The sequence below is a fragment of the Eurypyga helias genome, unplaced genomic scaffold, assembly GCF_000690775.1.
Source record: "Eurypyga helias isolate BGI_N326 unplaced genomic scaffold, ASM69077v1 scaffold12505, whole genome shotgun sequence".
NCBI classification, from domain to species: Eukaryota; Metazoa; Chordata; class Aves; order Eurypygiformes; family Eurypygidae; genus Eurypyga; species Eurypyga helias.
In genome coordinates this window covers 27,018-50,966 of record NW_010252122.1, presented here as the reverse complement: position 1 = coordinate 50,966, position 23,949 = coordinate 27,018, and the positions used below count along the sequence as shown (strand labels likewise).

Below are 23,949 nucleotides of genomic sequence, written 5' to 3'. Positions count from 1 at the left end.
GGATTATATGACCAACTTTAAGATCTTTATGTTATTTTTGAAATTACAAACTGTTACACGTTTTTCTTCTACTACTTGTCTGTGAATAACTTGGTACAGTTAATTATAAACTGTATGAATACCACAGAAATTATAATATATGAACAATGACCAGTCAACTGACTAATTTAAGAAAATAAGAATTACCTCCATCAGCACATGTGATCAGACATTACTGTAGACGTATTGCTCTCCTACCTAACAAATAAGGAAATCCAAATTTAGAACAAACTCTGCCCAGTGTGTGCACTTAAGTTCTTCGGAAATGAGTGAGAGCTATGGTCATCCCAGCAATGAGGTTGCTGCTCTGTGTCTTCAGGAAGGACAAAGAATTATCTTCCTGAAACATTTCTTTAAAAATGTACCTTTTCAGAAACTGAATATTGGAAATACAACAAAAAACCCAAACAACATGTTATTCAAACAAAGACTAATATTCTCCTTTCAAATAAAGTTTTGGTACTGTGGGATTGAAGCAATTTGGCCTGTGATAAAAATGAGAAGCAAAGAGTCTAGCTGATGCTCATTTTTATCCATGCGGAAAGTTAGTAGTGAAAGAACAACATAAGCAGAACACACTTAACAAGGGCAATAAAATACTTTTTTCTCCTCAGCTGATGGCAGTCAAATGTGTACAACCAATTACACAGAAATGGCAGAAGCCATCGGAGCTTGCGGTACTGACTTTACAGTAACATCGCTATAAAACAGTCTGACTTTTAAAGGGAACGGAAAGAGTACAGCAAATTAAGCACCGAGCTGTCTGCTTCACCACATAGAAGCTGTTCAGAGACTCCTGTGAGAACAAGGAAGGTAGATAAGCCAGCAGCAACCGACAAAACAAACCCCGACTTTTGGATAAATCTTCCTTTTAGCCCCGAAGTAAACCAGACGATTCATGCCGTTACCTACAGTCACAGGCTGGAATCCGAGCATCTACACCAGCTACTGCTGTGAAACTGGGAACGTCTTTAAGCAGACAAAAAGCTGAATAAATACTGCATTCCTTGCAATGCTGATATGAAAGGAATTCAAAGTACTATTAATGATTACTATTTTTTCTTTTCAGAAAAAAAATATTTAGCAATTATTTATTGTTATTATCCTTTAGCAAATTATCAAAAAAGCCAAGGTTATTATTTCAATATGCTTATAATACAATCAATATGCATCACATTTGGCTTAAAATGCCTTTTCCCATACCACACATTTGACAGTCAGAAGTTCAACAATTGATTTTGAGGAGGCCAATATACCATTAAGCAGTATGTCCTTCAGCATTACAGCTATTTCGGTCATGAATGTGACACGTGTGACTAGTCATTAGGTCTGGAAAGGGTAAGCCCTCAAAGGTAAGGGATAGTGAAAGCTCAGAGCAGTTTAAGACTAGCTCGTTCTGACCAAACATTGAATTTGGCATAATCTACTGGCTCATCTTTTAAAAATGCATTTAACATACCAATTACCTGGCAATTATTTTCATATTTTTCACCTACACTGCCTCTTACTGAAATGCTACTGGCTGTCCAGTGAAAATACATAAGGATGCTGTGATAATCTCCCCAGACTCCTTTTGTTGTCACTGAAGAACCTGTGGATAAGGTGGAGGCAATAGAGGAAATCAGGAAACGGAAGAATGCAGAAATCTACCTCTTTCAAGGTAGCAAAGGCTGCAAAGAAAAAAAAAATTCATACCAGTGCTCCTTATCCTCTAGTGGCTCCCATGTGCTTTAGTTTGCCAACTCAAAGATGTTTTATTTTATTTTAACGTTAAAGGCTCCAATAACAGTCTCAATTAGTGACACAGCAAGCGAAGTACAGCACCCTAGGATCATGCAGCTAGTAGTGCTCCCTGTTAAGGTCTTAAAAACGGTAAGCATGTTCCCCACTACATTTTTTTCAGTTTTATCCAAAAAGCCCTTTCTATGCATTAATTGCATGCTTTTTTCTACAGCTTTCTAGTATTGACTGCTAACAAGGTGCTGTCTATTTGTGAGTGGTAAAGAACACATTATTATTTCCACTGCTGACTGAATATGCTACAATTTACAAAGTAATTTTTGAGGAATATTTGCATAAGTGAATTTGAAATTCATTTTGTTTATACCTGTGAATCTCAAACTGCTGAAAAGAAGACAAGAAACACATTTTTTTATTGTAAAATTAGAGAAAAGGTCCATAACTGGGGAATTCTACATAAATGCCATGTAGGCTAAAAACCAGTTCAATTCATAGAAGTTAAGCACTCTCTTGAGAACATTCTTCTTCTGAATTGGTACAATCCACTGCCACCTGATTAAAAATTATCTGGAATAAGACACTCTTATGCCAGAAATACCAAACTCTGCACACAGGGCATTCACCACCAGGACTAGGTAATTAGGAATAGCCTGGAATACTTCACTGTACAGCCCAGCTCTAAACCATTTATTTTTTCCTCAGTTTCCCTACTCCCTTGCTCCCCTGATTCCCTCCGTTCCGGAATTCATCCATCTCCTCCTTTCCTTACTGGATCAACTTCTTTTGTCACCATCTATTGTGCTATCCACCCACTTCCATCACTGTCATCTCACATTGCTCACTGACGCATGTGATTGTTAAATATAAGTTTAATTAGAAAGCATTCATTGGTAACAAATTAAAATGACTGTCTAAAATTAGAATTGATCAGAAATTGTCTGAGATTTAAAAAGCAATACTATTACATGATATGCCTTTCTTGCTAAGTAAGATCTTACTTTTTTGCACTGATGATGAAATTGAACAGCACAGGGGGCTGGCATGAACCACCTACAATTGAGAGACACAAAACTACCCTCTGCTGAGCTCATTTCACAGTAAGTACAGACCAAAGAAATACTTCTTCCTTTCAAAACAAGAATTGTAAAAATATATTAACATAAGATATCCTTTTAGCCTGTTACAAAAACCACCATAGCTACACATGGCAGGGTTTTATTTACAGGAAGACATGACTTTAAAGCCAGAATATTTAAAAAATAATGTCAGAAGTTCTTAGTAACTCGGATAGACCTCTCCTTTTTACTTATAAATCTGAAGGGGACAAAAAACCCAAACCCATATGCCTACATTAGCATACATTATTTTACCTTATCTGTAAAGGATTCAAACATCCTACCTGTAGCAATCAGTAATGCAAGGCAAAATGTCCATCCTTAACTCCCAGTTAATGATGTATATGCTTTATGGCAAGAGGTAATAGATCTAGTATGAGCCTTACGCACATTTTGTACCTCATTTAGATCTCCTTCATAAGCACCAAGCAATTATTTTCCTTCTTGCAAATTCTCCTTAAAATATACTTTTAAAAAGCTTCCTATATAATTCTTGGCAATCAACTTTCTCTGTACTTCTCTCCATTTAAAATCTCACACTTGTGCACCATATATGTCTAAGCAACTCTGCTAGCCCTCAGCTTCTCACTCCTACCTACTGAAAAAAAGTGAAAAAATGTGACAACTGAAGAACTGTCAGAAAAGCATGCCAACCCTCTTAGACAAGATGAGCACTGATAGCTTTAGCATACACTGACATCCCAAAGGTTTGATCATTCCCCCCCTCCGCCAGCTTTAACCCAGCTCTAACCCAGCTCTCTCAGGATGCTCACGGTTGTGAAGCCACAGAAAATTAACTCAGCATTAACTGCACAAAAGTACGCACAACGCCTTCGGCTCAGCTCCACAATGTAATGGTTATGTTAATTTTTGGTACCTGAAATAATGAGACAGTTGCTCCCTGACTGGTGTGCAGGAGCACATACCCACAGAGAGACACGGGGTCACCCACCTCTCCCCATAACCAGCCCACTGTGTCTGAACTGTGCTTGCAAATCAAAAGAGGAGGCAGGGCAGCCTTGAGTTTGAGACACTGATCTGGGATTGAGACCTCAAGGTTCAATTCCTGTCTCACCTGTGATTTCTTCTCCCTGTAAGCAATTTGCATCTCCATGCTACAAAATTTAGATTGCCTTTTTCCCCCTCATGTCAAAACATCCTACTATAATTAAGGATTAATATACCAAACTTGTAAGCATTATGCCAACAGAAATTAAAGAGGGATGATTTAGGAAGTATTTACCATCCAGTAAAATTGTTGATTCTGGAGTTTTGACTTCAGTCTCCATAGTTACCAAGAGCAAGTACAACTTGTATGAGAAGAGGCACAAAGTCAATTCATTTTTTTCACAGTGGGCTCACAGTATGAACTGAACGAGCCCATAGAATTTTAAAGGTCTGCTCTTTAATGAAGTCTTCCTTCAGAGATGCTAGAAATTAACCTAATGAGGCTGCAGTAATCTTGTTAGCTCATCTGCATTTTAAGGTATAATAATATCACTTGTTTTTCATTATTAAAATATTTTGATTTGAAAATCAGTACAGACAGTGTCTATTCAAAAGCTGACTCATCTTTTGTCATTAAAAGTAAGTGAATGGAGAGGGAATAAATTGCTTTTCTAGCAGCAACAACAGATTTCTGAAATCTAGGTCACATTAACAAACTGTCTTAAATACAGGCTTGTGCTGGTTTGGCTGGGATAGAGTTAATTTTCTTCATGGCAGCCGGTATGGGGCTGGTCTGGATTTGTGCTGAAAACAGTGTTGGTAACACAGGGATGTTTTCGTTACTGCTGAGCAGTGCTTACACAGCATCAAGGCCTTTTCTGCCTCTCACCCCACCAGTGAGTGGGTGGGGGCGGACAAGGCATTGGGAGGGGACACAGCCGGGACAGCTGACCCCAAATGACCAAAGGGATATTCCAGACCATGTGGCAACATGCTCAGCATATAAAGCTGGGGAAGAAGGAGGAAGAGGAGGAGGGTGATGTTTTTTGTCTTCCCAAATAACCGTTAAGCATGATGGAGCCCTGCTTTCCGGGGGAGGGCTGAACCCCTGCCTGCCCATGGAGAGTGGGGAACAAATTCCTGGTTGTGCTCTGCTTGTGTGCACAGCTTTTATTTTACCTATTAAACTGTCTTTATCTCACTCCACAACTTTTCTCACTTTTACTCTTCCAGTGCTCTCCCCCAGCCCATTGTGAGGGGAGTGAGCGAACGGCTGTGTGGAGCTCAGTTGCCGGCTGTGGTTAAACTATAAGGCAGCTTTACAACTTGGATTGCCTTTTTCATTGCTGTGAAACGTTAGGAATAACATACATGTTCCGTTACCAATAAATTAGCTAGCAAGTCATTCATAACTGACACTTCAAATATATATTTTTATGTGATCAGGCTATAAAATTTTTACATCCTTATTAGTGTCACCTCTTACCTAGCTTCTCTGCTTCTACATAATTACTGTAATGTTCTGATTCTCAGATATCAAATTAAACAAGTGGCATCTAATTTCTAGGTCCTGTAACAGTATCCACAAGTAAGACCAGTTGTGTGAAAACAATGTCATTCCTCACTCACATTCAAGAAAATGTGGTTTTAGTCCAAGTAAGGAGAGTTCAGGGATAAATTCAGGATTTAAAACCCATTTGTAAATGGACATTTTTTTTGAAATGACACTGAAAAACAAGGTTAGAATTTTGTAAGAGCTTGACTAACTGGATCAAATGTTCAAAATAAATAGGGTGTAATTCAATGAAGACAAAAGCAAAGTAGTACTCTAGGTGAGAATAATCAGCTGCACCAAAGCAAGTGGGGTATGTCTAGCTAGCCTTTGGCTCAGCAGAAAAGACTCTGGAAGCACAGGAAAGCTCAGACTTCATACAAATGAGGAACATGAAGCTATCAGGGAAAGGGAATGCCATTTGGGGACATAAGAGCTGGTGTGCTGTGTATTAAAGCAAACAAACTTACTATTCCCTTTTTGTTTCCCACACGAAGGTCTCAACTACAGAACTCATTACAATTCTGATGAACTGGAAAGAATTCAGAGAAATACAAGGGTGATGAAATGTCTAGAAGACATGCTATGTAAGGAAAAAAATAGCAAACTGATATCACATAGTTTATTTTGGGGAAGAGACAACTGACTGGAGGCATGATGTGGTCTTCAAGTATGTTCAAAGCTGCCACAAAGAAGAAAGTAGTAGTGGGTTTCCAATACTATAAGGATGAAGACAAGTAGTAACGGGCTTAAACTGCAAGGAAGAGAATTTAGGCCAAAGGAAAAGCTTTCTAAGAACAAAGATAATTAAGGATGGGAGTAGTTAGCCTACAGAAGTTGTAGAATATGGAAAATAGCTGTTTGGATTAATGTACATGTAATTTGTGTTGCTGGAGGCAGGCGGATGCACTATCTAATTGTCAGAGGTCCTTTCTAAGCAAATCTTTTCTGATTCCTTGGTGGCAAGTACTACCTGAGCACTAGTTTTGTAAACTTTTGTGTAATTTACATTACACACAAACATTTTTTCTGCTTCCCTTTGCAAAGCATTTTTATGTCTTGTGTTCACAGGAGTAATAGATTTTAATTATATTTACCAAACAAGTCTTTGCTTGTCTCCTTCCAAGTATTTATTGTAAAGCCAAACCAATCCTAGCCAAGGAAACAGGCATTATAGTATGGTTTTTTAGGCTTGTCAAATAACTGAACTCACACCCAATAATACTACTAAACTAAAACAACAACAAAAACACAGCCAAAGATGAAACTGTGAAAGTTTTTATGCTGCCTCCTACCTTTCTAATAAACTATTCAACCTTGATTTGGCTTCACTGGCCTTACTTATTCATGGAACATTGTAAGCACTGCTTTTTAAGTACAGATATGCACTCATATATTGCTATTTCAGCAGTGATGATGATATAGCTCACTGGTCTCACATTTTTTTGAGTCAAGGATCACTACCCACCCAAAAGTTCTCATAGATTACCATAATGACTCTTATAATTGAAAAAAAATGTGAAAGTGCTAAGGTTCTGCAGACAAGCTGTAAATCAGTTACAAGAGTTTTGTGGTTCAGTGGCTGTTGACAAACTACAGCTTGGAAACCACAGCTATAATTCTAAATTGCTTTGAAAGATGTGGATAACCATGCATTAGAAATTTCATTTGCATCAAGTGCACAGCACTGAAATATAGCATCCAATATATAGTAGCAAAATACAGCAATTGCAATAAAAAAAAAAAAGGCAAGAATCCAAACACAGTAAAACACTTTCAGAAAACTACCAGAGCCTATGGCTTTCTCTGTTCCTAAGTCTATGCTTCCTCATTAGTCATTCTCCTTTTCTACTGAAGACGTTAAGAGGGTAAGACAGTGTAAAGGTGCTACTTGACACTGTTCCACAGTCCAGGCACCAACTGACGTTTTTGTTCAAAGAAAACGCACTGCAGAAATATCACATACAGTAACGATAAACCAGAAACTATGTATTTTCATAAGTCACTAACAAACTTGATGGTTGTCTACGAATGCAGAAGAATATTATCTATAATGTAATAGATTCTAGTAGTAGTAGGTTACTAGCCAGGAAGAAAAAAAAAAAGAAGCTGCTTTCAGGATTTCCTATCTATATGACACCTGGTCAGAAAAAACTGTTAAATTCAGGAGACATCTGTTAAATCCTTCTTCATGGCTCAGATTCTTTCTTAAAATGGGGATTATAATTTTAATCAAGGTGTACAAATGATGTAAATAAAGCAGATCTCATTAGATCTAGAGACTAAAGAACGGACTTGCCTCATTGTGCATTTTTAACTTAATTTCCATGCACACTCATTTTAATTTCATTTATATTGGAAATATTTTAAATATTGTACATATTTATGAAGTGCAACAATTCCCTTCTGTTGCAATGAAGCATTTTCAAATTCTTGAGACATATTTTCTTTTTGGAATTACAGTTCTATGAACACTGTAAAAATTACAGCACTTCATTCTTATTTACCATGCAGGCAAAATTGGAAATGTAAATGATTTGCAGAAAATTCAAAGTCTTGCTGCAAGTAAACAGTTACGCAGAATAAGCTTTTAAATTCTTGACTGTGTCCTTGTAAGACTGTATTAAATATGCTTGGATTTTTCTTCTGAGGATTATAGAAACCGTCCTCCTTGCTATGCAACTTTGAATTTTAATTTTTCTGAAAGTACCGAAGTTGCTCACCTTCTTGTGATGTGATTTGCAGTGTATCTAAAGAGCTAATAAGCTACTGATTTTTTAATGAAACATTCCCATTTTCAGAATGAGGCAAAAATTCAACAATGTCTACACTACAGGGCGAAAGGGATCCACATGTGCATCTGATGTTATGTATTGCAACAATTAAAATTGTCAAGGGTTATTCTCAGATGACATCATTAAAGGTGTAAAAGGAAAATGACTAAGTTTTATTTCAATTCCCAAACTATATTCCTGTGTTGTACTAGCGAAGTTTTCACATCAATAAAGAAACGTGGGTACTCTGCAATTTAATCAAAAATAATATTAACATTTGTGTAGTAGCCACTCTTTGTGCACAGTGTTACTCACTCACAGTGTGTAGTTGATCGCAGGGACCTACAATCTGAGCACATGTTGAACTGGAAGACAACTGATCCTAGTTCCTACCAAGTTTTCCATTGAGCAGAGCTGGAAACCAGAAAACCACTGCCCCACAGAGACTAAATCAAGTGATGCGTTCAGCGGCAGCATGAAGCTCCTGTCTTGCTCTATCTTGTCTTGCTCTATTGTCGTCTTTACAAGATGAGACTGAGCAAACAAGAAAGTAACTAAATTCTGGATTCAAGACAAACTGGGAGATGCTTCAGCTACATTTGGAAGAGGTTTTGTGTCTCATGTCGCCTTCAGAAATCAGTGGAGGCCAGGAAGACATTCTACAGGCACACCTAACTCCTGCTCTTGCATAAGTAAAAATGGATTTTGGAGCATTGTTCTTGAGAAGTTGGCAACATTTGGTATAATGCCATGTTGCCACATAAGGATTATGCCAATGTTCTGTGCCAAAAGACAGCAGTCCCCATGAGAACAAAATCCAGCATGATTCTGCAAGTAGAAGGAGCCACTGATGACCTTGTTATATTCCAAAATTACCCATGTGATTCTGCAGTTATTTTTTTTTTTAAATGTCAACTCAGAAAAAATTCAACAGTAAAAAGTTCATGTAATAACTTAATATTACTACTTTCTACAAAAATGAAATTACCCTCCCATTAAGTACTTTTGTTTTGAGGAAAAAATCTTATACCTTCAGGGACTAGCAAAACTGAAATTTTCCACTGGATAAAACAATTGATAAATTCTCTTTTGGGAAAACACACCTCTTTTTGTTGTTGTTGAAAATTTCAAAGGACTAATAGAATTTAATTTCACCAAGTAAATATTTTCTAATGGAAGCACTGTCTCAGAAAACATTTAACTGACAAACATGATCTCTTTAAAGCATACAGCACTGATTTTAAGATTTATTTCTTTTGCTAGTCAAAAACTATTAAAAAGGGGACCTGTACAGATGTATTCAGGATATACATTGTATAATTTAATAGGTCTCTTCTATTCTGATTTAGTAATTCATTGAAATATTTATGGCCTTGCCAGAACAATACACAGAGTTATCTCTTTAGTTATCATTATGCTGCTCCTTCCAATGCAGCTTTTCCAGGAAGGGAGAAAAGGTACAGCTCTTGTTTATTAGCTGAAAGAATATAAAAAGTATGTGATCCTCCCAGTGCCAAATTGTCTCCACAAAGATGATCCTGCGGGAAATTATTTTCCCTTTCTGACACTAAGAATGTAAGAGGACATAGCAGCATGACTTTCGGCAAATGCTAGCCATCTGACAATATGCTTGGGGTCAACAGAAGAATCCTATTTTAATATTCAGCCTCTGCAAATGCACCTTTAATATCACCAGCCTCATTAACAGAAGCTGAGTCAGCCAGGGTATGCCTACCCACATTACGATTACATCCGGATTTTGATGTATGGACATAAACCAAAAAAGCTGGGGAACAGCCCACTCTTACATGTCAACTTTTCCAGAACTCTCCTGATGAACTACAGCCAACCACATGTACAAAATTTCAGCACAGTTATATCTCTGATTTCAAGAACAAAATAGTAATAATGTATATAGCATTAATTCCATTGTAATAAACAAGCACACCATGGTTGCAACAATGAAATAAATGAAATATGAATACTTAACAATAGCAGCTCTTCTCAAAATAGCAAAATTGTTATTTGTGAAGACTTACTACTCTACCTTTTAACTTTATTCTGCCCCACTATCAAAAGAAGGGGAAGGGACAACAAACACTTCGCTGAATATGGAATGGTTTTGGCAATTGACCATAATATTGGTCAATTGGCCAGGCTGGATATGGCTCTGAGCAACCTGGTCTAGTGGAAGGTGTCCCTGCCCATGGCAGGGGGGTTGGAACTAGATGATCTTTAAGGTCCCTTCCAACCCAAACCATTCTATGATTCTATGATTCTATGATAATATAGTTAAAAAAATCTAAACTGAAGAAATGGATAGATTCCATATTTCAGCTTTTAATGCCCGAGATGTAAGACTTTGTCTGTGGTCCAAAAATCAAAAGCAACTTAGCTACAAGAGAACAAGCACTTACGGATGCTGACCAGCAGCAGTTTCCATTGCCTCTTCATAGTCAGCATACAAGGAAAACGGATACAAAACCTGGGCAACTAAGCTTCTGCCTGTAGGATCTTCATAATCAGAAGTATAGTGACTACTGTGACTACCAAGATCAGTATCAGTAAGGTAAGTAGGATTTTTGGAAGCTATATTAATTTGGAGATCGTTTTAGTGAACTTCTAATGGCATGATTGCCATGTGTCAGATCCCAGGCTGACAACAGTTCACTGCTTGAGTTCCCACAGAGTGGAGAAGCTGGCTTTGTAGGCCTTAATGGATACGAAAGACCAGGAATATATCAACAAGAGCAAGAATGTATTTTTTGATAGAAATTTCAGAGGCAGAGTGAGGAAATTAGCAGTCAAAATACTTGAAAGCTGCATTATGCTAGTGCACATTTCAAAATGCCGACTGCCTGCTACTTTAGGAAGAGATAAGTATGTTCCAGGGTTAATCAGATTTTGGCCATTACCAGCACCCAGTGTATTCCTTTTCTATTTTTGTAATAGCAAAGAAGAAAATGCTTTCTCAATTCTTTTTAGCACGATTTGCACCATATGGCCTAAGTGCAGCAAGCAACTACTCTTAAATGCTACAGTTCTTTTGCTGAGGCATTATCCTTTGTACGATGAAAGTAATTTTATGTCTTCAGGAGATGCCTGTATTCCACAAAGCAGAAAGGCCTCTCAAGACTTAGTTTCTAAAAATAGCTTACAGTCTTTCAAGAAGATAAAGGATGAATCTTTCAAGGGATGAGTTTGATTACTGTTTATTACTTTCTTATTTGCATTTCTGGATGCTGTAGTAGTAAGCACTGGAAAACGAGTTGGGTGGTGGTGTTTTTTTTTTTTTTCCCCAGAGAGTCCTCACTTGAAGAATCGCCAAACTGATTTCACATAGCTGTCATTCAACCCAGAAAGCTGAAAACTGATCTGCAGCATTATCACAAGTCAATATGTACTTGGTGATTCTCAGGAATACACTGAACTTCTTTAAACCTCTTCCCTCAGGCAAAATGTCGTGCTGTTAGGGAGAAAGGACAGTTTGTGTGGCTAATTCATAAATATGTCATTTTGACCTGGTTGTCAAGGATGATCTTTAACAATGGAAGCAGTTTTCTTTTGGAAGAACCACCTTCTCTTTGCACCTTTACTTTGTTTCACATTTTGTACTGTAAATGAATCTAAAAAGGTATTTTGGTTAGGGCTCCTTTACTTCATGTTGTACAAAATGAAGCAAATGACTAGAAGGTTAAATATATCATGATGGTTACCCAGCTACAGATATTTATCCACTCTGCAATCTCAGAAACATTAACTCCAATCCTCTAAGAATTCATTAACAAATTATTATGTTGTGGACATCTTTCTGGAAAACAGGGAGACCTTCGGTCTGCAATGCAATGTCTATTATACTTTTTCCTTTGATGTATGATATTTATGAATTGCTACATACACGAGAGTCCCCTTTTTATGGCAGCCCATCTGCAAGAAAACTGAAGTACTGGAGAGAAAACATGTTGTGAGAATCTGGCATGGCTGACTGCAGACAGAATGCTGTTAAATAGTTACTCTGCCTTAACTACTCTCTTTTTTTCTTTTTGGGAGAGAAAGCAAGCAAAGTTTAAAGCTTTAATCTCATACACAAGCTCGTCAGAGCCCAAATCTATCTGTAATACTCTCCAAATCAGAATGAACTCAGAAGGATGACGTTCAATCTTTAAATCCTTCTCTGCAGAGCTATTTTTAACTCTCAGGTTCATAAAATGGATCCCTGCTGTGGCTCCAGTGCCTTCTAACATGTATCCTACCTATTATCTTTGACAAAACCAGATGCTAGAATTCAGTTGCATTTAGAACTGAAAGTTTTACTTGCATGATTTCCTGTGTAGTGTGATGGAAACAACTCAACGTGACAGAACTCCACCACTGTCACTGGTAGAAAACCAATTACCTCCTCTCCTGGCCATTGTTATTCTTTTCACTTCTAATATTCTGGTCACTGCTGAACAATCTTTTTAATATTCTTATTTTGCTTTCTTCTTCATAAAGAGATGTAATAAATGTTGCATAAATAATGTCAAATGAGATACTTTTCGTATCTTGAAACATTTCCTCAACAAATATTTTATTCAGTCCCTTGCTAAATTAATTTCCAAGCAACGTAAAAAAGATATTCAAACCTTTGATACAATTTGTCAATCATAATTCAACAGCTTTCCAAAAACTCCTGTAATGAGTCAGGCCATTTCTGTTTTATTTTGGCAAATTGATCCATCTAAGCTGGATTAGCACTGACATGTCTGCTCCGCTATAGGTAAACATGACCAAAACATACCATCATTTTGATGATCTGAACCAGGAATCACATAAGCAAGAGTAGTTTCTTAGATTTCCAAGTCCATGCAGTTTATTACAGTAACTGCTCATGAACTTGTGTAATTTTTACCAGTTGGAATGGATTTTTGCTAATGACCTGAGGATATACACGTATCTGCAAATGAGACTGCAGGTTACGTTCACTCCCTACAGCAATAAAACCTTCATTAAGACACTTCGATACATGTTCATGTAAATTCAGCAGAATAACATTTTGTAAATAATCTGATATGAAAAATAGAGCATTACACTCAGGAAATTCTACTAGTTTTACATGATTCTAAAAATCTCCATATTCCTCATTTTGGCATTAATTTTCTGCTTTAAGTTTTCCAGGAAAAAATGTACTCGGAAATAACTTTATATCTTCTAATTAGAGTTTGATGAAGGTTCATAGTGAACTGACACCGAACCTGCACCATCCTCCAGTGCTATGAAAGACTTATTCTGCCAGTTCACATCCAATTTTAAAGAAAAATGTCTATCTTCTTTGCCAATGAACTGATACCAGATTTAAAAGCTCTGGAGGATTTGTCTCCTCAGGTGCGCTCCCTGACTTCAAAACTGACATTTGAAAGCACTTAGCAATGATGCTCTGATTTTCTAAAAGTCTGGAGAAATCTTCTCATTTTGATGCATCCTGGAAGAAGGATCTGTATCTGTGTGGTTTAAGATACTGAGTTATTAAAGCTTATATTCCAAAATCGTGTAGACTTGGACTGCATTCACTGCTTTTATTTAAAGCCCATCAGGGTCGATGGAAATATTCCCACCAAAGAGTTTGGTGGGAACAACAACAAGGAAAACCAAGGAAACCCATGTGTCTAGAATCCCATGTGATGCTTACTTCTGACTTCTTCCTCCTGATGTGTAGATCAAGATGATCTTGAACTACAGAAAGTCCTCGACATTTGTTTTTGTGAGAGTGCAGAATGCTATTAACAGAACCTAAATAGATTTTAATATTACACTTCCATTTTTCCTTTCATGAGGCCTTTGTTAGATAAACCCAGCTGATGAACCCCAAAGTAAAGAGACTGTGCAAAAGGCAAGGGGAACAGAAGAACAAAAGTAAAAAGAAGAACTGAATCCACTGCGAGATCTCTAAATAATCTGCTCTGAGGCAGCAAATGACTGAAATCTCCAGTATCATCCACTGGCTTTACTGCGTTCTGTAACAGGCAACTATTTTCAGCTTGTAGGGACGGCATCACTTGCCCAGTCCGCCCTTCCAGAATGGTCAGCAAAACAACAGGGACAGCCCTTTGCAGCAGCAGCCCTTTTCCTGCATTTGTGGGTCTTGCACCATTCTGAAGGACACTGGACTCTGGAAGCCTTACCTATACCACAGTCCTAGCCCAATCCACACCGAACCTCTACTCAGGATTCTCTTTCCACATGTGGAAAAGACCTCCCACATGGTGACTAATGAAACATGTTACTCTTGATTAGCAAGCAAGATGCTAAAGCCACATTTGCTGGAAGAAAGGAAGTGTTTATGGGTGTGTATACATGCAGACACGCACAGAAAGATGCACACACTCACTCACAATCTACTTCCAAAATGGCACGGATAGACTTGGCAAGGTCTCTGGCTTCTGCTGCAAGAGCTGTTGTGATGGTAGGTCCAATCCTTCCCAACCGTGCAAGAAGTGCTTTAGTAGACAACGTTGTTCTTCTGTCACTAAGAGAACAAGATTATAAAAGAAAATTGTTACTTTCAATGAGGTAAACCTTTGTTTCTAGATTGGTTTTGATCTCATTGTATGACAAAAAGGTTCACAGTACCACACTAATGAGTTTGCCTCAGAAGCACTGTCTGTACAATAAAGGTATTGGGAAAGTTCAACTCAAACAACATTCACATCTCAAAAGCTAGTGTCAAGAACTCAGCGGGTGTCAGGAAAGTAACTTACTTAAAAGCAATTTTCCTATTAGCATTTAAGAAGGGACACTGCTTTAGAGAACCCAATTCTTCTGTGCTGTCAGTTTGTCATCTGAGCTTTGTGGTTTATACTTCAACCCATTTACTGAAATAAAGTCTATGAACTTTCTAAAACATGCAACATCACTCCTCTGCAGCGTCAATGGGAACGGTACTTAATTGATTAGGATTAGCATATGAGAACACAGATATCTACAATATGATAATTGATCTGATCATGCAGATTTTTTTGAAATAAAGTTCCGGCTAACTTGACTTAAACACATTTGATTTTCTTGAGAGCTTTACTGAAAAACATGGCAGGACAGAAGCCAAACAACTTTACTGTTACATAAATACTAATGGAACACTATCTGGGATATATAGGCACTATCACTCTGATATCCCGAAGGACCAAAGGCTGCTCTACATCTTGTTGAATTTTCCTAGGTACCTTTTTAAACAAGAAAAGTAATAAAACCTAAATGGATATGCATGCTGTCAATTTATAAGCTACTGGATTAATGATGATGCAAAATCTACAAAATAAAAAGTAAAAAAAAAAAAAAAGTATAACCCACTGTCAAGGTTCCTTGCAATTTTAACTAATCCTTAGCACATTAAAATTACTTCATGGAAACATCCAGACAGCCATAGCTATGTAATTACTAACTGTTTTAATTTAATACTGAGGTTTTTAATGAAGCAGTATGCTGAAAGCCTAATTCATAGTTCATGCCATTCCCTCTCCTCCAATAAAATGACACTCAAACATACAGCAAAAAATACAGGAAAAAAAAAAGCTACAAGACACTTTTTGGAGACTCTGAAACAACAATAGAGTTTTTCAGTATTAACTATGCCATTTCATTACCTTAAAACTGTCGAGGAAGTAGAGTTATCTGAAAGTATTTCATGCACAACCTGTTGGCCACAGTCAAGAAGTTAACAGTTTATAAATCGACACAGTCAAAAAATTCATATCTCATAATTTGATGTTCTATTTGGGTGGGAGGAGATTTGATTTGTAATTAGAGTCTTGTCTCTCTCAGTGAGAAGTAAAAGTAAAAACCAAAATATTATAACCCCTTTAAATCAAATAAATATAACATTACTTTTTTGAATCATAATATTTCAAAATATTATCAAATACTACTTTTCTGCCTTTTTCCTCTGGGGAATCTCACAGAAATTGATATGATTTTGTGAAAAACTAGGTGAAAAAAATTATCTGGTCAGTTTAATTTGTTTAGTCTATGAGCAAAACATAAAAATTAAGCAAATTCCTACATGGATCTACACTTATACACCATCTTTATTTCTAGCAATGAAAAGATCTCCAGCTTAGAGTCAGTTTACTCTGTTTATTCCCCCGAAACATCAACACAAAACTTGCAAATAAAATAATGCTAGAATTGAAAGGCAAAGTTACCTCTACAAATTGTAGCAATTTTTCAGTAGCCACCTCAAAGGTCTTCCTAGCTGACTCGGATTTCCGCAGCTGGCAGTCAAGCACTGTAACTCTCTTTCTCAAGTCTTGGTTGTTATCCTGGAAAAGATATTTTAAGGCTTTCATTCCAATCACTTTCTCCCATGGGTCACATAGGTACACAGTGTGAATTATAATGGGTGTCTGAAATGTTTAACACACTCTTTTCTATGTTTCTGAAAAACATAGCTGCTCCTGAGACAGGTATGCCCGGTCTGCTAGTAGATCAGCTCCCACACTGCAACAGATTTTGGCAAAGGATATAAAGGTAAACTAAAATTGGTAGCTAACAACAGTGATAGGGCTGAAACTTAAGACAGTTTGAACTCATTCATGAATGGATCAAAAATTCCAACCTGATGGTGACCATATCTGTCAGCAGGGTGGCATAGAGACAGTAGGTCAACAAACTGTCCACTGGTTTGCATATGTAAATCCTTTGGCCAACAGCATCATTATGGCAGATCTCAGAGAAAATTACCCCCCTAGGATTTCTCAACATGCACTTATATAACCTATCGATCAGTGTTATGCATCAGTGTTTAGATTGGACGTAAGGAAGAAGTTCTTCACCGAAAGGGTTATCACACACTGGAACAGGCTGCCCAGGGAGGTGGTGGAGTCACCATCCCTGGATGTGTTTAAGAGACGGGTGGATGAGGTGCTGAAAGATATGGTTTAGTGGTGGACAGATACGGTTGGACTGGATGATCTCTAAGGTCTTGTCCAACCTAGTGATTCTATGATTCTATGATCCCTCGGTACTGCACCTACAGAGAATGTGAGCCCCCTTCGATCAAGTTCTGGAGGCTCAAGGTTTCAGCTGGAGTCCCTGGCACCAGTCGTGACCGGACCACGGGTAAAGTTTTCACACGTATGTGGGCATGTTTGTTTAGCTGTCTGCTGAACAGAAAATCTAGATCAAAACACTCTCCAAAATTAAGAAAACAGCACTATCATCAATACATTTCTACATCACTGTAGGTGATTTTTTTTTTTCCTGAAAGCCCACTATCTAATACAAAACTACTATTAAAAAACACCCAAACCCCACTTATTATCTTTACTGGAAGCAAATGAGTACACACATTTGTTTTTATACACTGCACAGAGCAGCAGAATCATGATCACCCTAAATGTGAAAGGCTCTGTTGATTAAAAACCCTTTCTTTAGTAATCTCACTGTCCAGTACTGGAGAAGGTGCTGGTAAACCCCCAGAGGGACCTCACTCTCTTGTACTAGAAAGAGTATACTATAGACTTGATACTGCTTCTTTTGAATAAAAATGCAGAGAATCAAATCTCAACTCAGGTATTTCAGTGCTCACTCAGAATTTCAGGAATTCAAGCTAGCATCTTGGCAACAAATCTCTAAGAAAGTAACCCACACGCTCTAAATTTCCCAAAATTTTGATAGTTATTCAAGTCCTAGAAGACAAACTGTGCTTCAGAAATACCTGACATAAAAGACGGGGTATCTCACTCAGATGTTCAGAAAGAAGAACTTCTAGGGTGTGATTCATCTCATTACACACACTCACAGTTAGATGAGAGGAACTACTCCCTGGGAGAGACGTGTACTTGCTATGTTGCTTCGTTGCAAGCTTGTATACCATAGAGCTCCTTTTTACACGTTAATACCTTGTCATAGTGAATTCTCATGATGAAATAAGGCAACATTGCAATAGGTTTTCTTCATCAATTCATATGAACATCCATTTTTCATGAGAAAAACACAAGGTACTCATACAAATGCCAACCTGCTTACAGTTCAAACTGTATGTAGGAAGTGGATGCGCAATGATGGGGAAAAATGTAAAAGTGACTCAAATATTTTATTCCTTAGCATGTTTTGAAATGCCTCACTGGACATGAGTTGTAAAATATGAGGTCAATTGAAAAAAACCCTTTTTTGGCAGGATACTGTTAGTAGCATTGAAATTATTATCTTAAGTCTAAATTTACTTAAGAACAGCACTGGACTTTCTATTGTTATTATTTGCCTAACAGAAACATAAACATGAAGGCCATTTTTACATAAACACAGAAGCATACAAATATACACCTAGTCTTTAAATAAAATATGTCTGCAATCCAGAAACTATTCTGTGCTTTAATGCTTGAGATGTGCCATTTTGACCTATGACCCACATGTGCTTCTAGCTTCTATTTTGCCAGCCCAAAAATATCTGGATAAAGGAAGACTCACACTTCGCATTACCCCTCTCACTACGCATCCTTCCAGTTATTGAATAATACAAGACAAACAGTGACCTACTTTAGAAAAGCAGATGAAAAGAAAATGAAAACAAGATACATGACAACAGCAAGGAAACCATGGTAACTACGACAGGCGACTGCTTTGCTTACTTTATTTTGGCCAGAATGATCAGTGAGCTGAGCCTTCAGCTCTACAATTTCAGCTTCTAATAGGCGAATTACTTCTTCGTAGTCCATCTCCATTCCACGAGCTTGCCTTTGTGCAGCTTCTGCAAGATGAATCCTACTTCGCAGAGCTCTTGTCTCTTCTACAGCTGCCTTGGCTTCCTATAGATGATAGAATTTGATTGAAAAGTTACAACTCCAGCTAACAAAGAAGTACAGATTCGGCTCAAAAGTACAGAAGTTGGAATTAGGGCTACCTTTTAGTATTTATGGTTAGATGAATAAATTGCTAATTTTTAAGTCTATGATGTGCAAACAAAAAACAGGTATTTACAGAAGAGATAATTTTCCTAATAAATTAAACTCTATGATTACTGTAAATCTAAGGGAATGAAAGGTTTTCTAGAAATGCATGATGCTTTTAATCTGTCCCATCACTTCCACACTAAAAACGTACTTTAATAAGATGATATTTCCTTTTATTATTATCGCCTGAATTCACACTCAATCCAGAGTTCACACACTGGTCTCAAAATAAGTGCTGGTTTTTATTTTTCTGCCTAGTTCCTGCTCTTATGTTGTTATCCTCTACTATCACAGAACAGTGTTACACAAATTTTATGTATAAACAATGTGTGGAAAACAGGAAATTATAAACTGTTAGCTTTTAGTTCAGCTAAAATAATCCCTAAATATTATAACATCTAATTTTAAGAAGGACATTGCTCAGTTTATTTTACTACTGAATATTAATTCAAATTAACTTTGATTTGTAAATTTAGGAAGTCAAACTAAAGGTCTGGCAACAGATGAGTTTACACTATGAAAAAAACAAACAAACTGCTCATCAAAAATGCAGAAATACAGGCTCACTGGCACCAAAATCAGTAAATCAGTCTTTCCCTTTAGCTTTTTATTAATCTGTGGAAAAAATCACTTTATATGAATTTTCTGAATCATTGAAGTTGTAAGCTTTAAATACACAAATTCACAGAGTTACAAAAGCTGTACAAATTCCTCAACTAAGGATCCTTAAGTGGATATCCTATTCCTAACCTATTATATTTTATTATAACATATCCTGGTTGGGAATGGAACTGGAGGGGAAACAGGTAGGGGTAGAAGAGAAACACACTATGAATTTCTAATAAGCAGGAAATAACCTTCTAGAAAATAGGCTGGAAATCAATGTTTCTGAAAAACCTAAATGACCAGATGTCACGGTTCTAAAACCAGCACACCAAATCTTCCTATATTTGTGGTAGATAGATATATAACAGGTGTCAATATAAATGTCTAGAGAGGACAGTTAACTGGCAAATTTAATTATATCATTTCCTAACTTAGAAGCATTTGTTCTGTGCCATCATAAATTCATTTAGGTTGGAAAAGACCTTTAAGATCATCAAGTCCAACAGCTAACCCAGCATTGCCAAACTCACCACTAAACCGTGTCCCTAAGTGCCTCATCTACATCTTTTAAATATCTCCAGGGATGGTGACTCAGCCATCTCCCTGGGCAGCCTCCCCCAATGCTTGACAAGCCTTTCAGCGAAGAAATTTTTCCTAATATTCAATCTAAACCTCCCCTAGCTAACTTGAGGCTGTTTCCTCTTGTTCTATCGTTTGTTACTTGGGAGAAGAGAGCGCCAGTCACCTCACTACAACCTCCTTTCAGGTAGTACCATTACTATCATTACGTACATCACTTTTCCTCATGCTTTGTCATTATGTTTCCCCACATATCCAATAAAGGACGGAGATTTTCCTTAGTGCTCCTTTTGTTACTAATGTATTTATAGAAACATGTTTTATTGTCTTTTAAGGCAGTAGCCAGACTAAGTTCTAGTTGGGCTTTGGCCCTTCTACTTTTCTCCCTGCACAACGTCCTTGTAGTCCTCCTGAGCCACCTGCTCCTTCTTCCAAAGGTCACAAACTCTCCTTTTCTTCCTGCATTCCAAAGCCCTCTGTTCAGGCAGGCCGGTCATCTTCCCCACCAGCTCGTCTTCCGGCACATAGGGACGGCCTGCTCCTGAGCATTTAATGTCCTTCCCAAAGGATGCCCAGCCTTCAGACCTGCCTCCCAAGGAACTCCGTCAACAAGGCTCCTACACAGGCCAAAGTCTGTCCTCCAGAACTCCAAGGCAGCAGTTCTGCTGACTCCCCTCCTTACTCCTCCAAGAATCAAAAACTCTGTCATTCGTGCTTGCTATACCCAAGACGGCCCCCAGCCGTCACATCACCCACCAGCCCTTCTCTGCTGGCAAACAGCAGGTCCAGCGGGGAGCCTTCCCTAGCTGGCTCCCTCACTAGCTGTGTCGGGAAGTTCTCTTCCACACACTCCAGGAACCCCCAAGACTGTTTCCTCTCTGCTGTATTGTATTTTCAGCAGACATCAATATCCTCGAAAAGTCAGTTTTCCTCTGCTTTGTCATGTTTTTCCTGTAGAATGATCTATCAATCTCCATTTCAGATGACTCTTAACCTGTGCACTGTTAGTCTTAATAAACAATATATATTTATTTCAGGCCATAAGTAAACTAATTTCAATGACATATAGGACATCATCTTCCTCATATTTACAATGGCTTTGCAATAAAGTGCCAATTTGGAGGACTGCCAGGGATATTTTGGTCTGAGAAAATAAAATGTTAGAAGCACACACACAGCAAACATCAACACCATTAGTGCACACAGATGACCTTGGGGTTACATAGTTTAGATGTTGCTGTTATATGAACACAAGTGGTAACAGATACATTTAAATAACCTTTACTTTGACAAGTATAATGATTTTTTTTTTTTTTTAAATTTTGGAAGCACAAAGCATTAGATGAGCCATTTCTACCTGATGATCATCTCCACCTGGAAACACAGACTATTCAAAAGCTTATTGCTGCATGTCTTTCTGTTCAGTTTGGTTTACGGCTGTCTGTTTGCACAGCACTAAAAGCAGTGCAAGGGGCCATTACTGACAGCACTCATGGAAAGACCACCAGAACAATCCACCTCTTCTGCAAGCTACTCACAGCAGTTCTTTTTCCTAGAAACAATCCAGAGAACACAAAGGCTTCTAAGAAGCTACAAATCTAAAGTAGAGGCCAAAATTAGTGCCTCTGTAGAGGTCATTTTCTTGCCACTGTAACACAGTGTGACTTAACAGCAAGAAAAGCTGGGCCCTACTTCATACAGAGGATGATTCGGTAGCCTTCACAGCAAAGGTGTCCTTCAGTAACAGGCTGGAGGTGGGAAAAAGGCTCGTAGAGACAAAAAAGTAAAGATGTTCTGATGTTAGGTTTGACTCATATAAATGAACACGGAGGCCGTGACAAAGGGTGGCATCTTAAAAATGCACAGATAGGAATTACTTAAATAAGCCTACATCAGAAAAGTCATGGGAAAAATGCTATAATGAAAAGGGAGGTCTTCAATTTGAAATAAGACCTCCTTGAGATAAAGGTTTAATCTCTCATAATCCAGAACTGCCTTTACTCCTCCACTGTTTTTTCTGAAACCCAATTGTTGAATATTAATTTCTCTGTAATAGCAGACTAAGTATGACCAGATTTCAACAGTGAAAGACCTAAAGGAATAATTAAGGAACAATGGATTCTTACACTACAATGAAGCGATTATCCACACTACAACTGAATTAGCAAAATTTTCTGACAACCAGAGCTGTTTGCTAGAGCAGGCAGGCACAAAGGGAAACAATACCATCAGATTTCCCAGTTCTACAGTTACTGAAGCTGGCAGTGAGGCGACATGGTGGGTTCTCTTACTTATGTAGGTAAAAGGCCCCCACCAGTGAAGAACAGATGGATTACAGCATGCTTCAGCAACGTTCTCTTTTGTCCCATTTAACTGCTTGTATGAAGGAAGACGCAACAGAAATGGAATCCGCAGCTGCTAATATTTCATCTATATAAATGCCTGATGGGACCATTTGTCCTAATCTGGTATGAAGCCACTCTAACAAATAAGAAACTGCAGGCTGGAGGTGAGAAACTGCATCCTTATGGAATCAATTTCAAGGCTTTCTTGAAAGTTGGGTTCTATTTCATCTTTGGATAAATTCACATTTCAGGAGAAGGTTTAATCTGAGTAGCATTCCAGGTACCAAACACACTGGAACAAAAGTATTCTTTTAAACTACAGGAAATAATGTAGTTACAATTAAGTTATATTTATTCATTAATTTGACAAAAATTGTATGCTGAAAACATCCTTTAAAAGAACTTTGGATATCTTTACTATATATTAAAATTAAAAAGCTTATGAAATAAATAAACCCAATACTTCTTTCAGACAGGGACAAATATATTATATACTGCTTCCAAAATAGCAGCCATTCAAGTCCTAGTCTTCAAAGCACCTCTTTTCTCCTTAGAAAACATAAACATAGAATAGCAAACCTTAGCCCTAGGAAATACAAGTCCAGCAGTACAGGCTACTGCAGTGTCCTGTCTTTATGACCTTTCACATTTACTGTGTTTAGCTGATGTGGTCCAGCTGACCATAACTGTATAAAAAAGCTCTAGTAGACAAGAGATCATCCATGTTGTTATGACCCAGGACTTTCAGGCAGCACAGAATGCACTCATCCAGGAAAGATAAAAGACACCATTACAGATCTCACATTCATGGTGCTGACAAAGACTTCAGGTACTCAAAAGTCCCTTTCTGTGTTTTATGCCAATTTCAGCTTCCATATGATTTTAAGGAAGACCTAAAAATAATGCTGTATCATAAAGTAAAAATATATTAATTAAGATTACAAAATAATTATTACCTCATGTCAAATTTAGCAATATTTCTAATCTTAAAGAGTTTGTTTATCCTGCTGGCTACAAATCCAAGCACCACTTAATTAATGGTACTGACAAAACGTGTCCATAAGACAGAACGTCTGTGTGCCTGTCCTAATTTAGCTGTAATCACTGCAATTCACAATTAGTAGAAAATAGAAATACCAGAAGAGATACTTCTATGTATGACTGGTAGGCTGTATCCTCATTCAAAACCTTGTTTTTACAGGAAAGTAGCTAGTTTTAAAAACATGTTTAAATTGTAATAAATTCAGTAAGCACATACTTAAGTAGGTTTGTTTGTTTACTTTTCATCAGGCCATAAGGGCTCAATAACGCACTCATTAACTCTTT

At 37.6% G+C, this 23,949-nt stretch overlaps 1 protein-coding gene across 1 annotated transcript in view; it reads right to left on the bottom strand.

Moving 5' to 3' along the window:
• Window positions 1-23,949, bottom strand: part of STXBP4 (syntaxin binding protein 4) — a 67,718-nt gene that overhangs the window by 21,764 nt on the left and 22,005 nt on the right. Inside the window, exons 17-20 of the mRNA XM_010152246.1 lie at window positions 18,773-18,949; window positions 16,346-16,462; window positions 15,788-15,837; window positions 14,540-14,673 (exon numbers count right to left, since the gene is read on the bottom strand). Of these exons, the coding sequence (XP_010150548.1) occupies window positions 14,540-14,673; window positions 15,788-15,837; window positions 16,346-16,462; window positions 18,773-18,949 (478 nt within the window). The remainder of the gene's footprint in view (window positions 1-14,539; window positions 14,674-15,787; window positions 15,838-16,345; window positions 16,463-18,772; window positions 18,950-23,949) is intronic.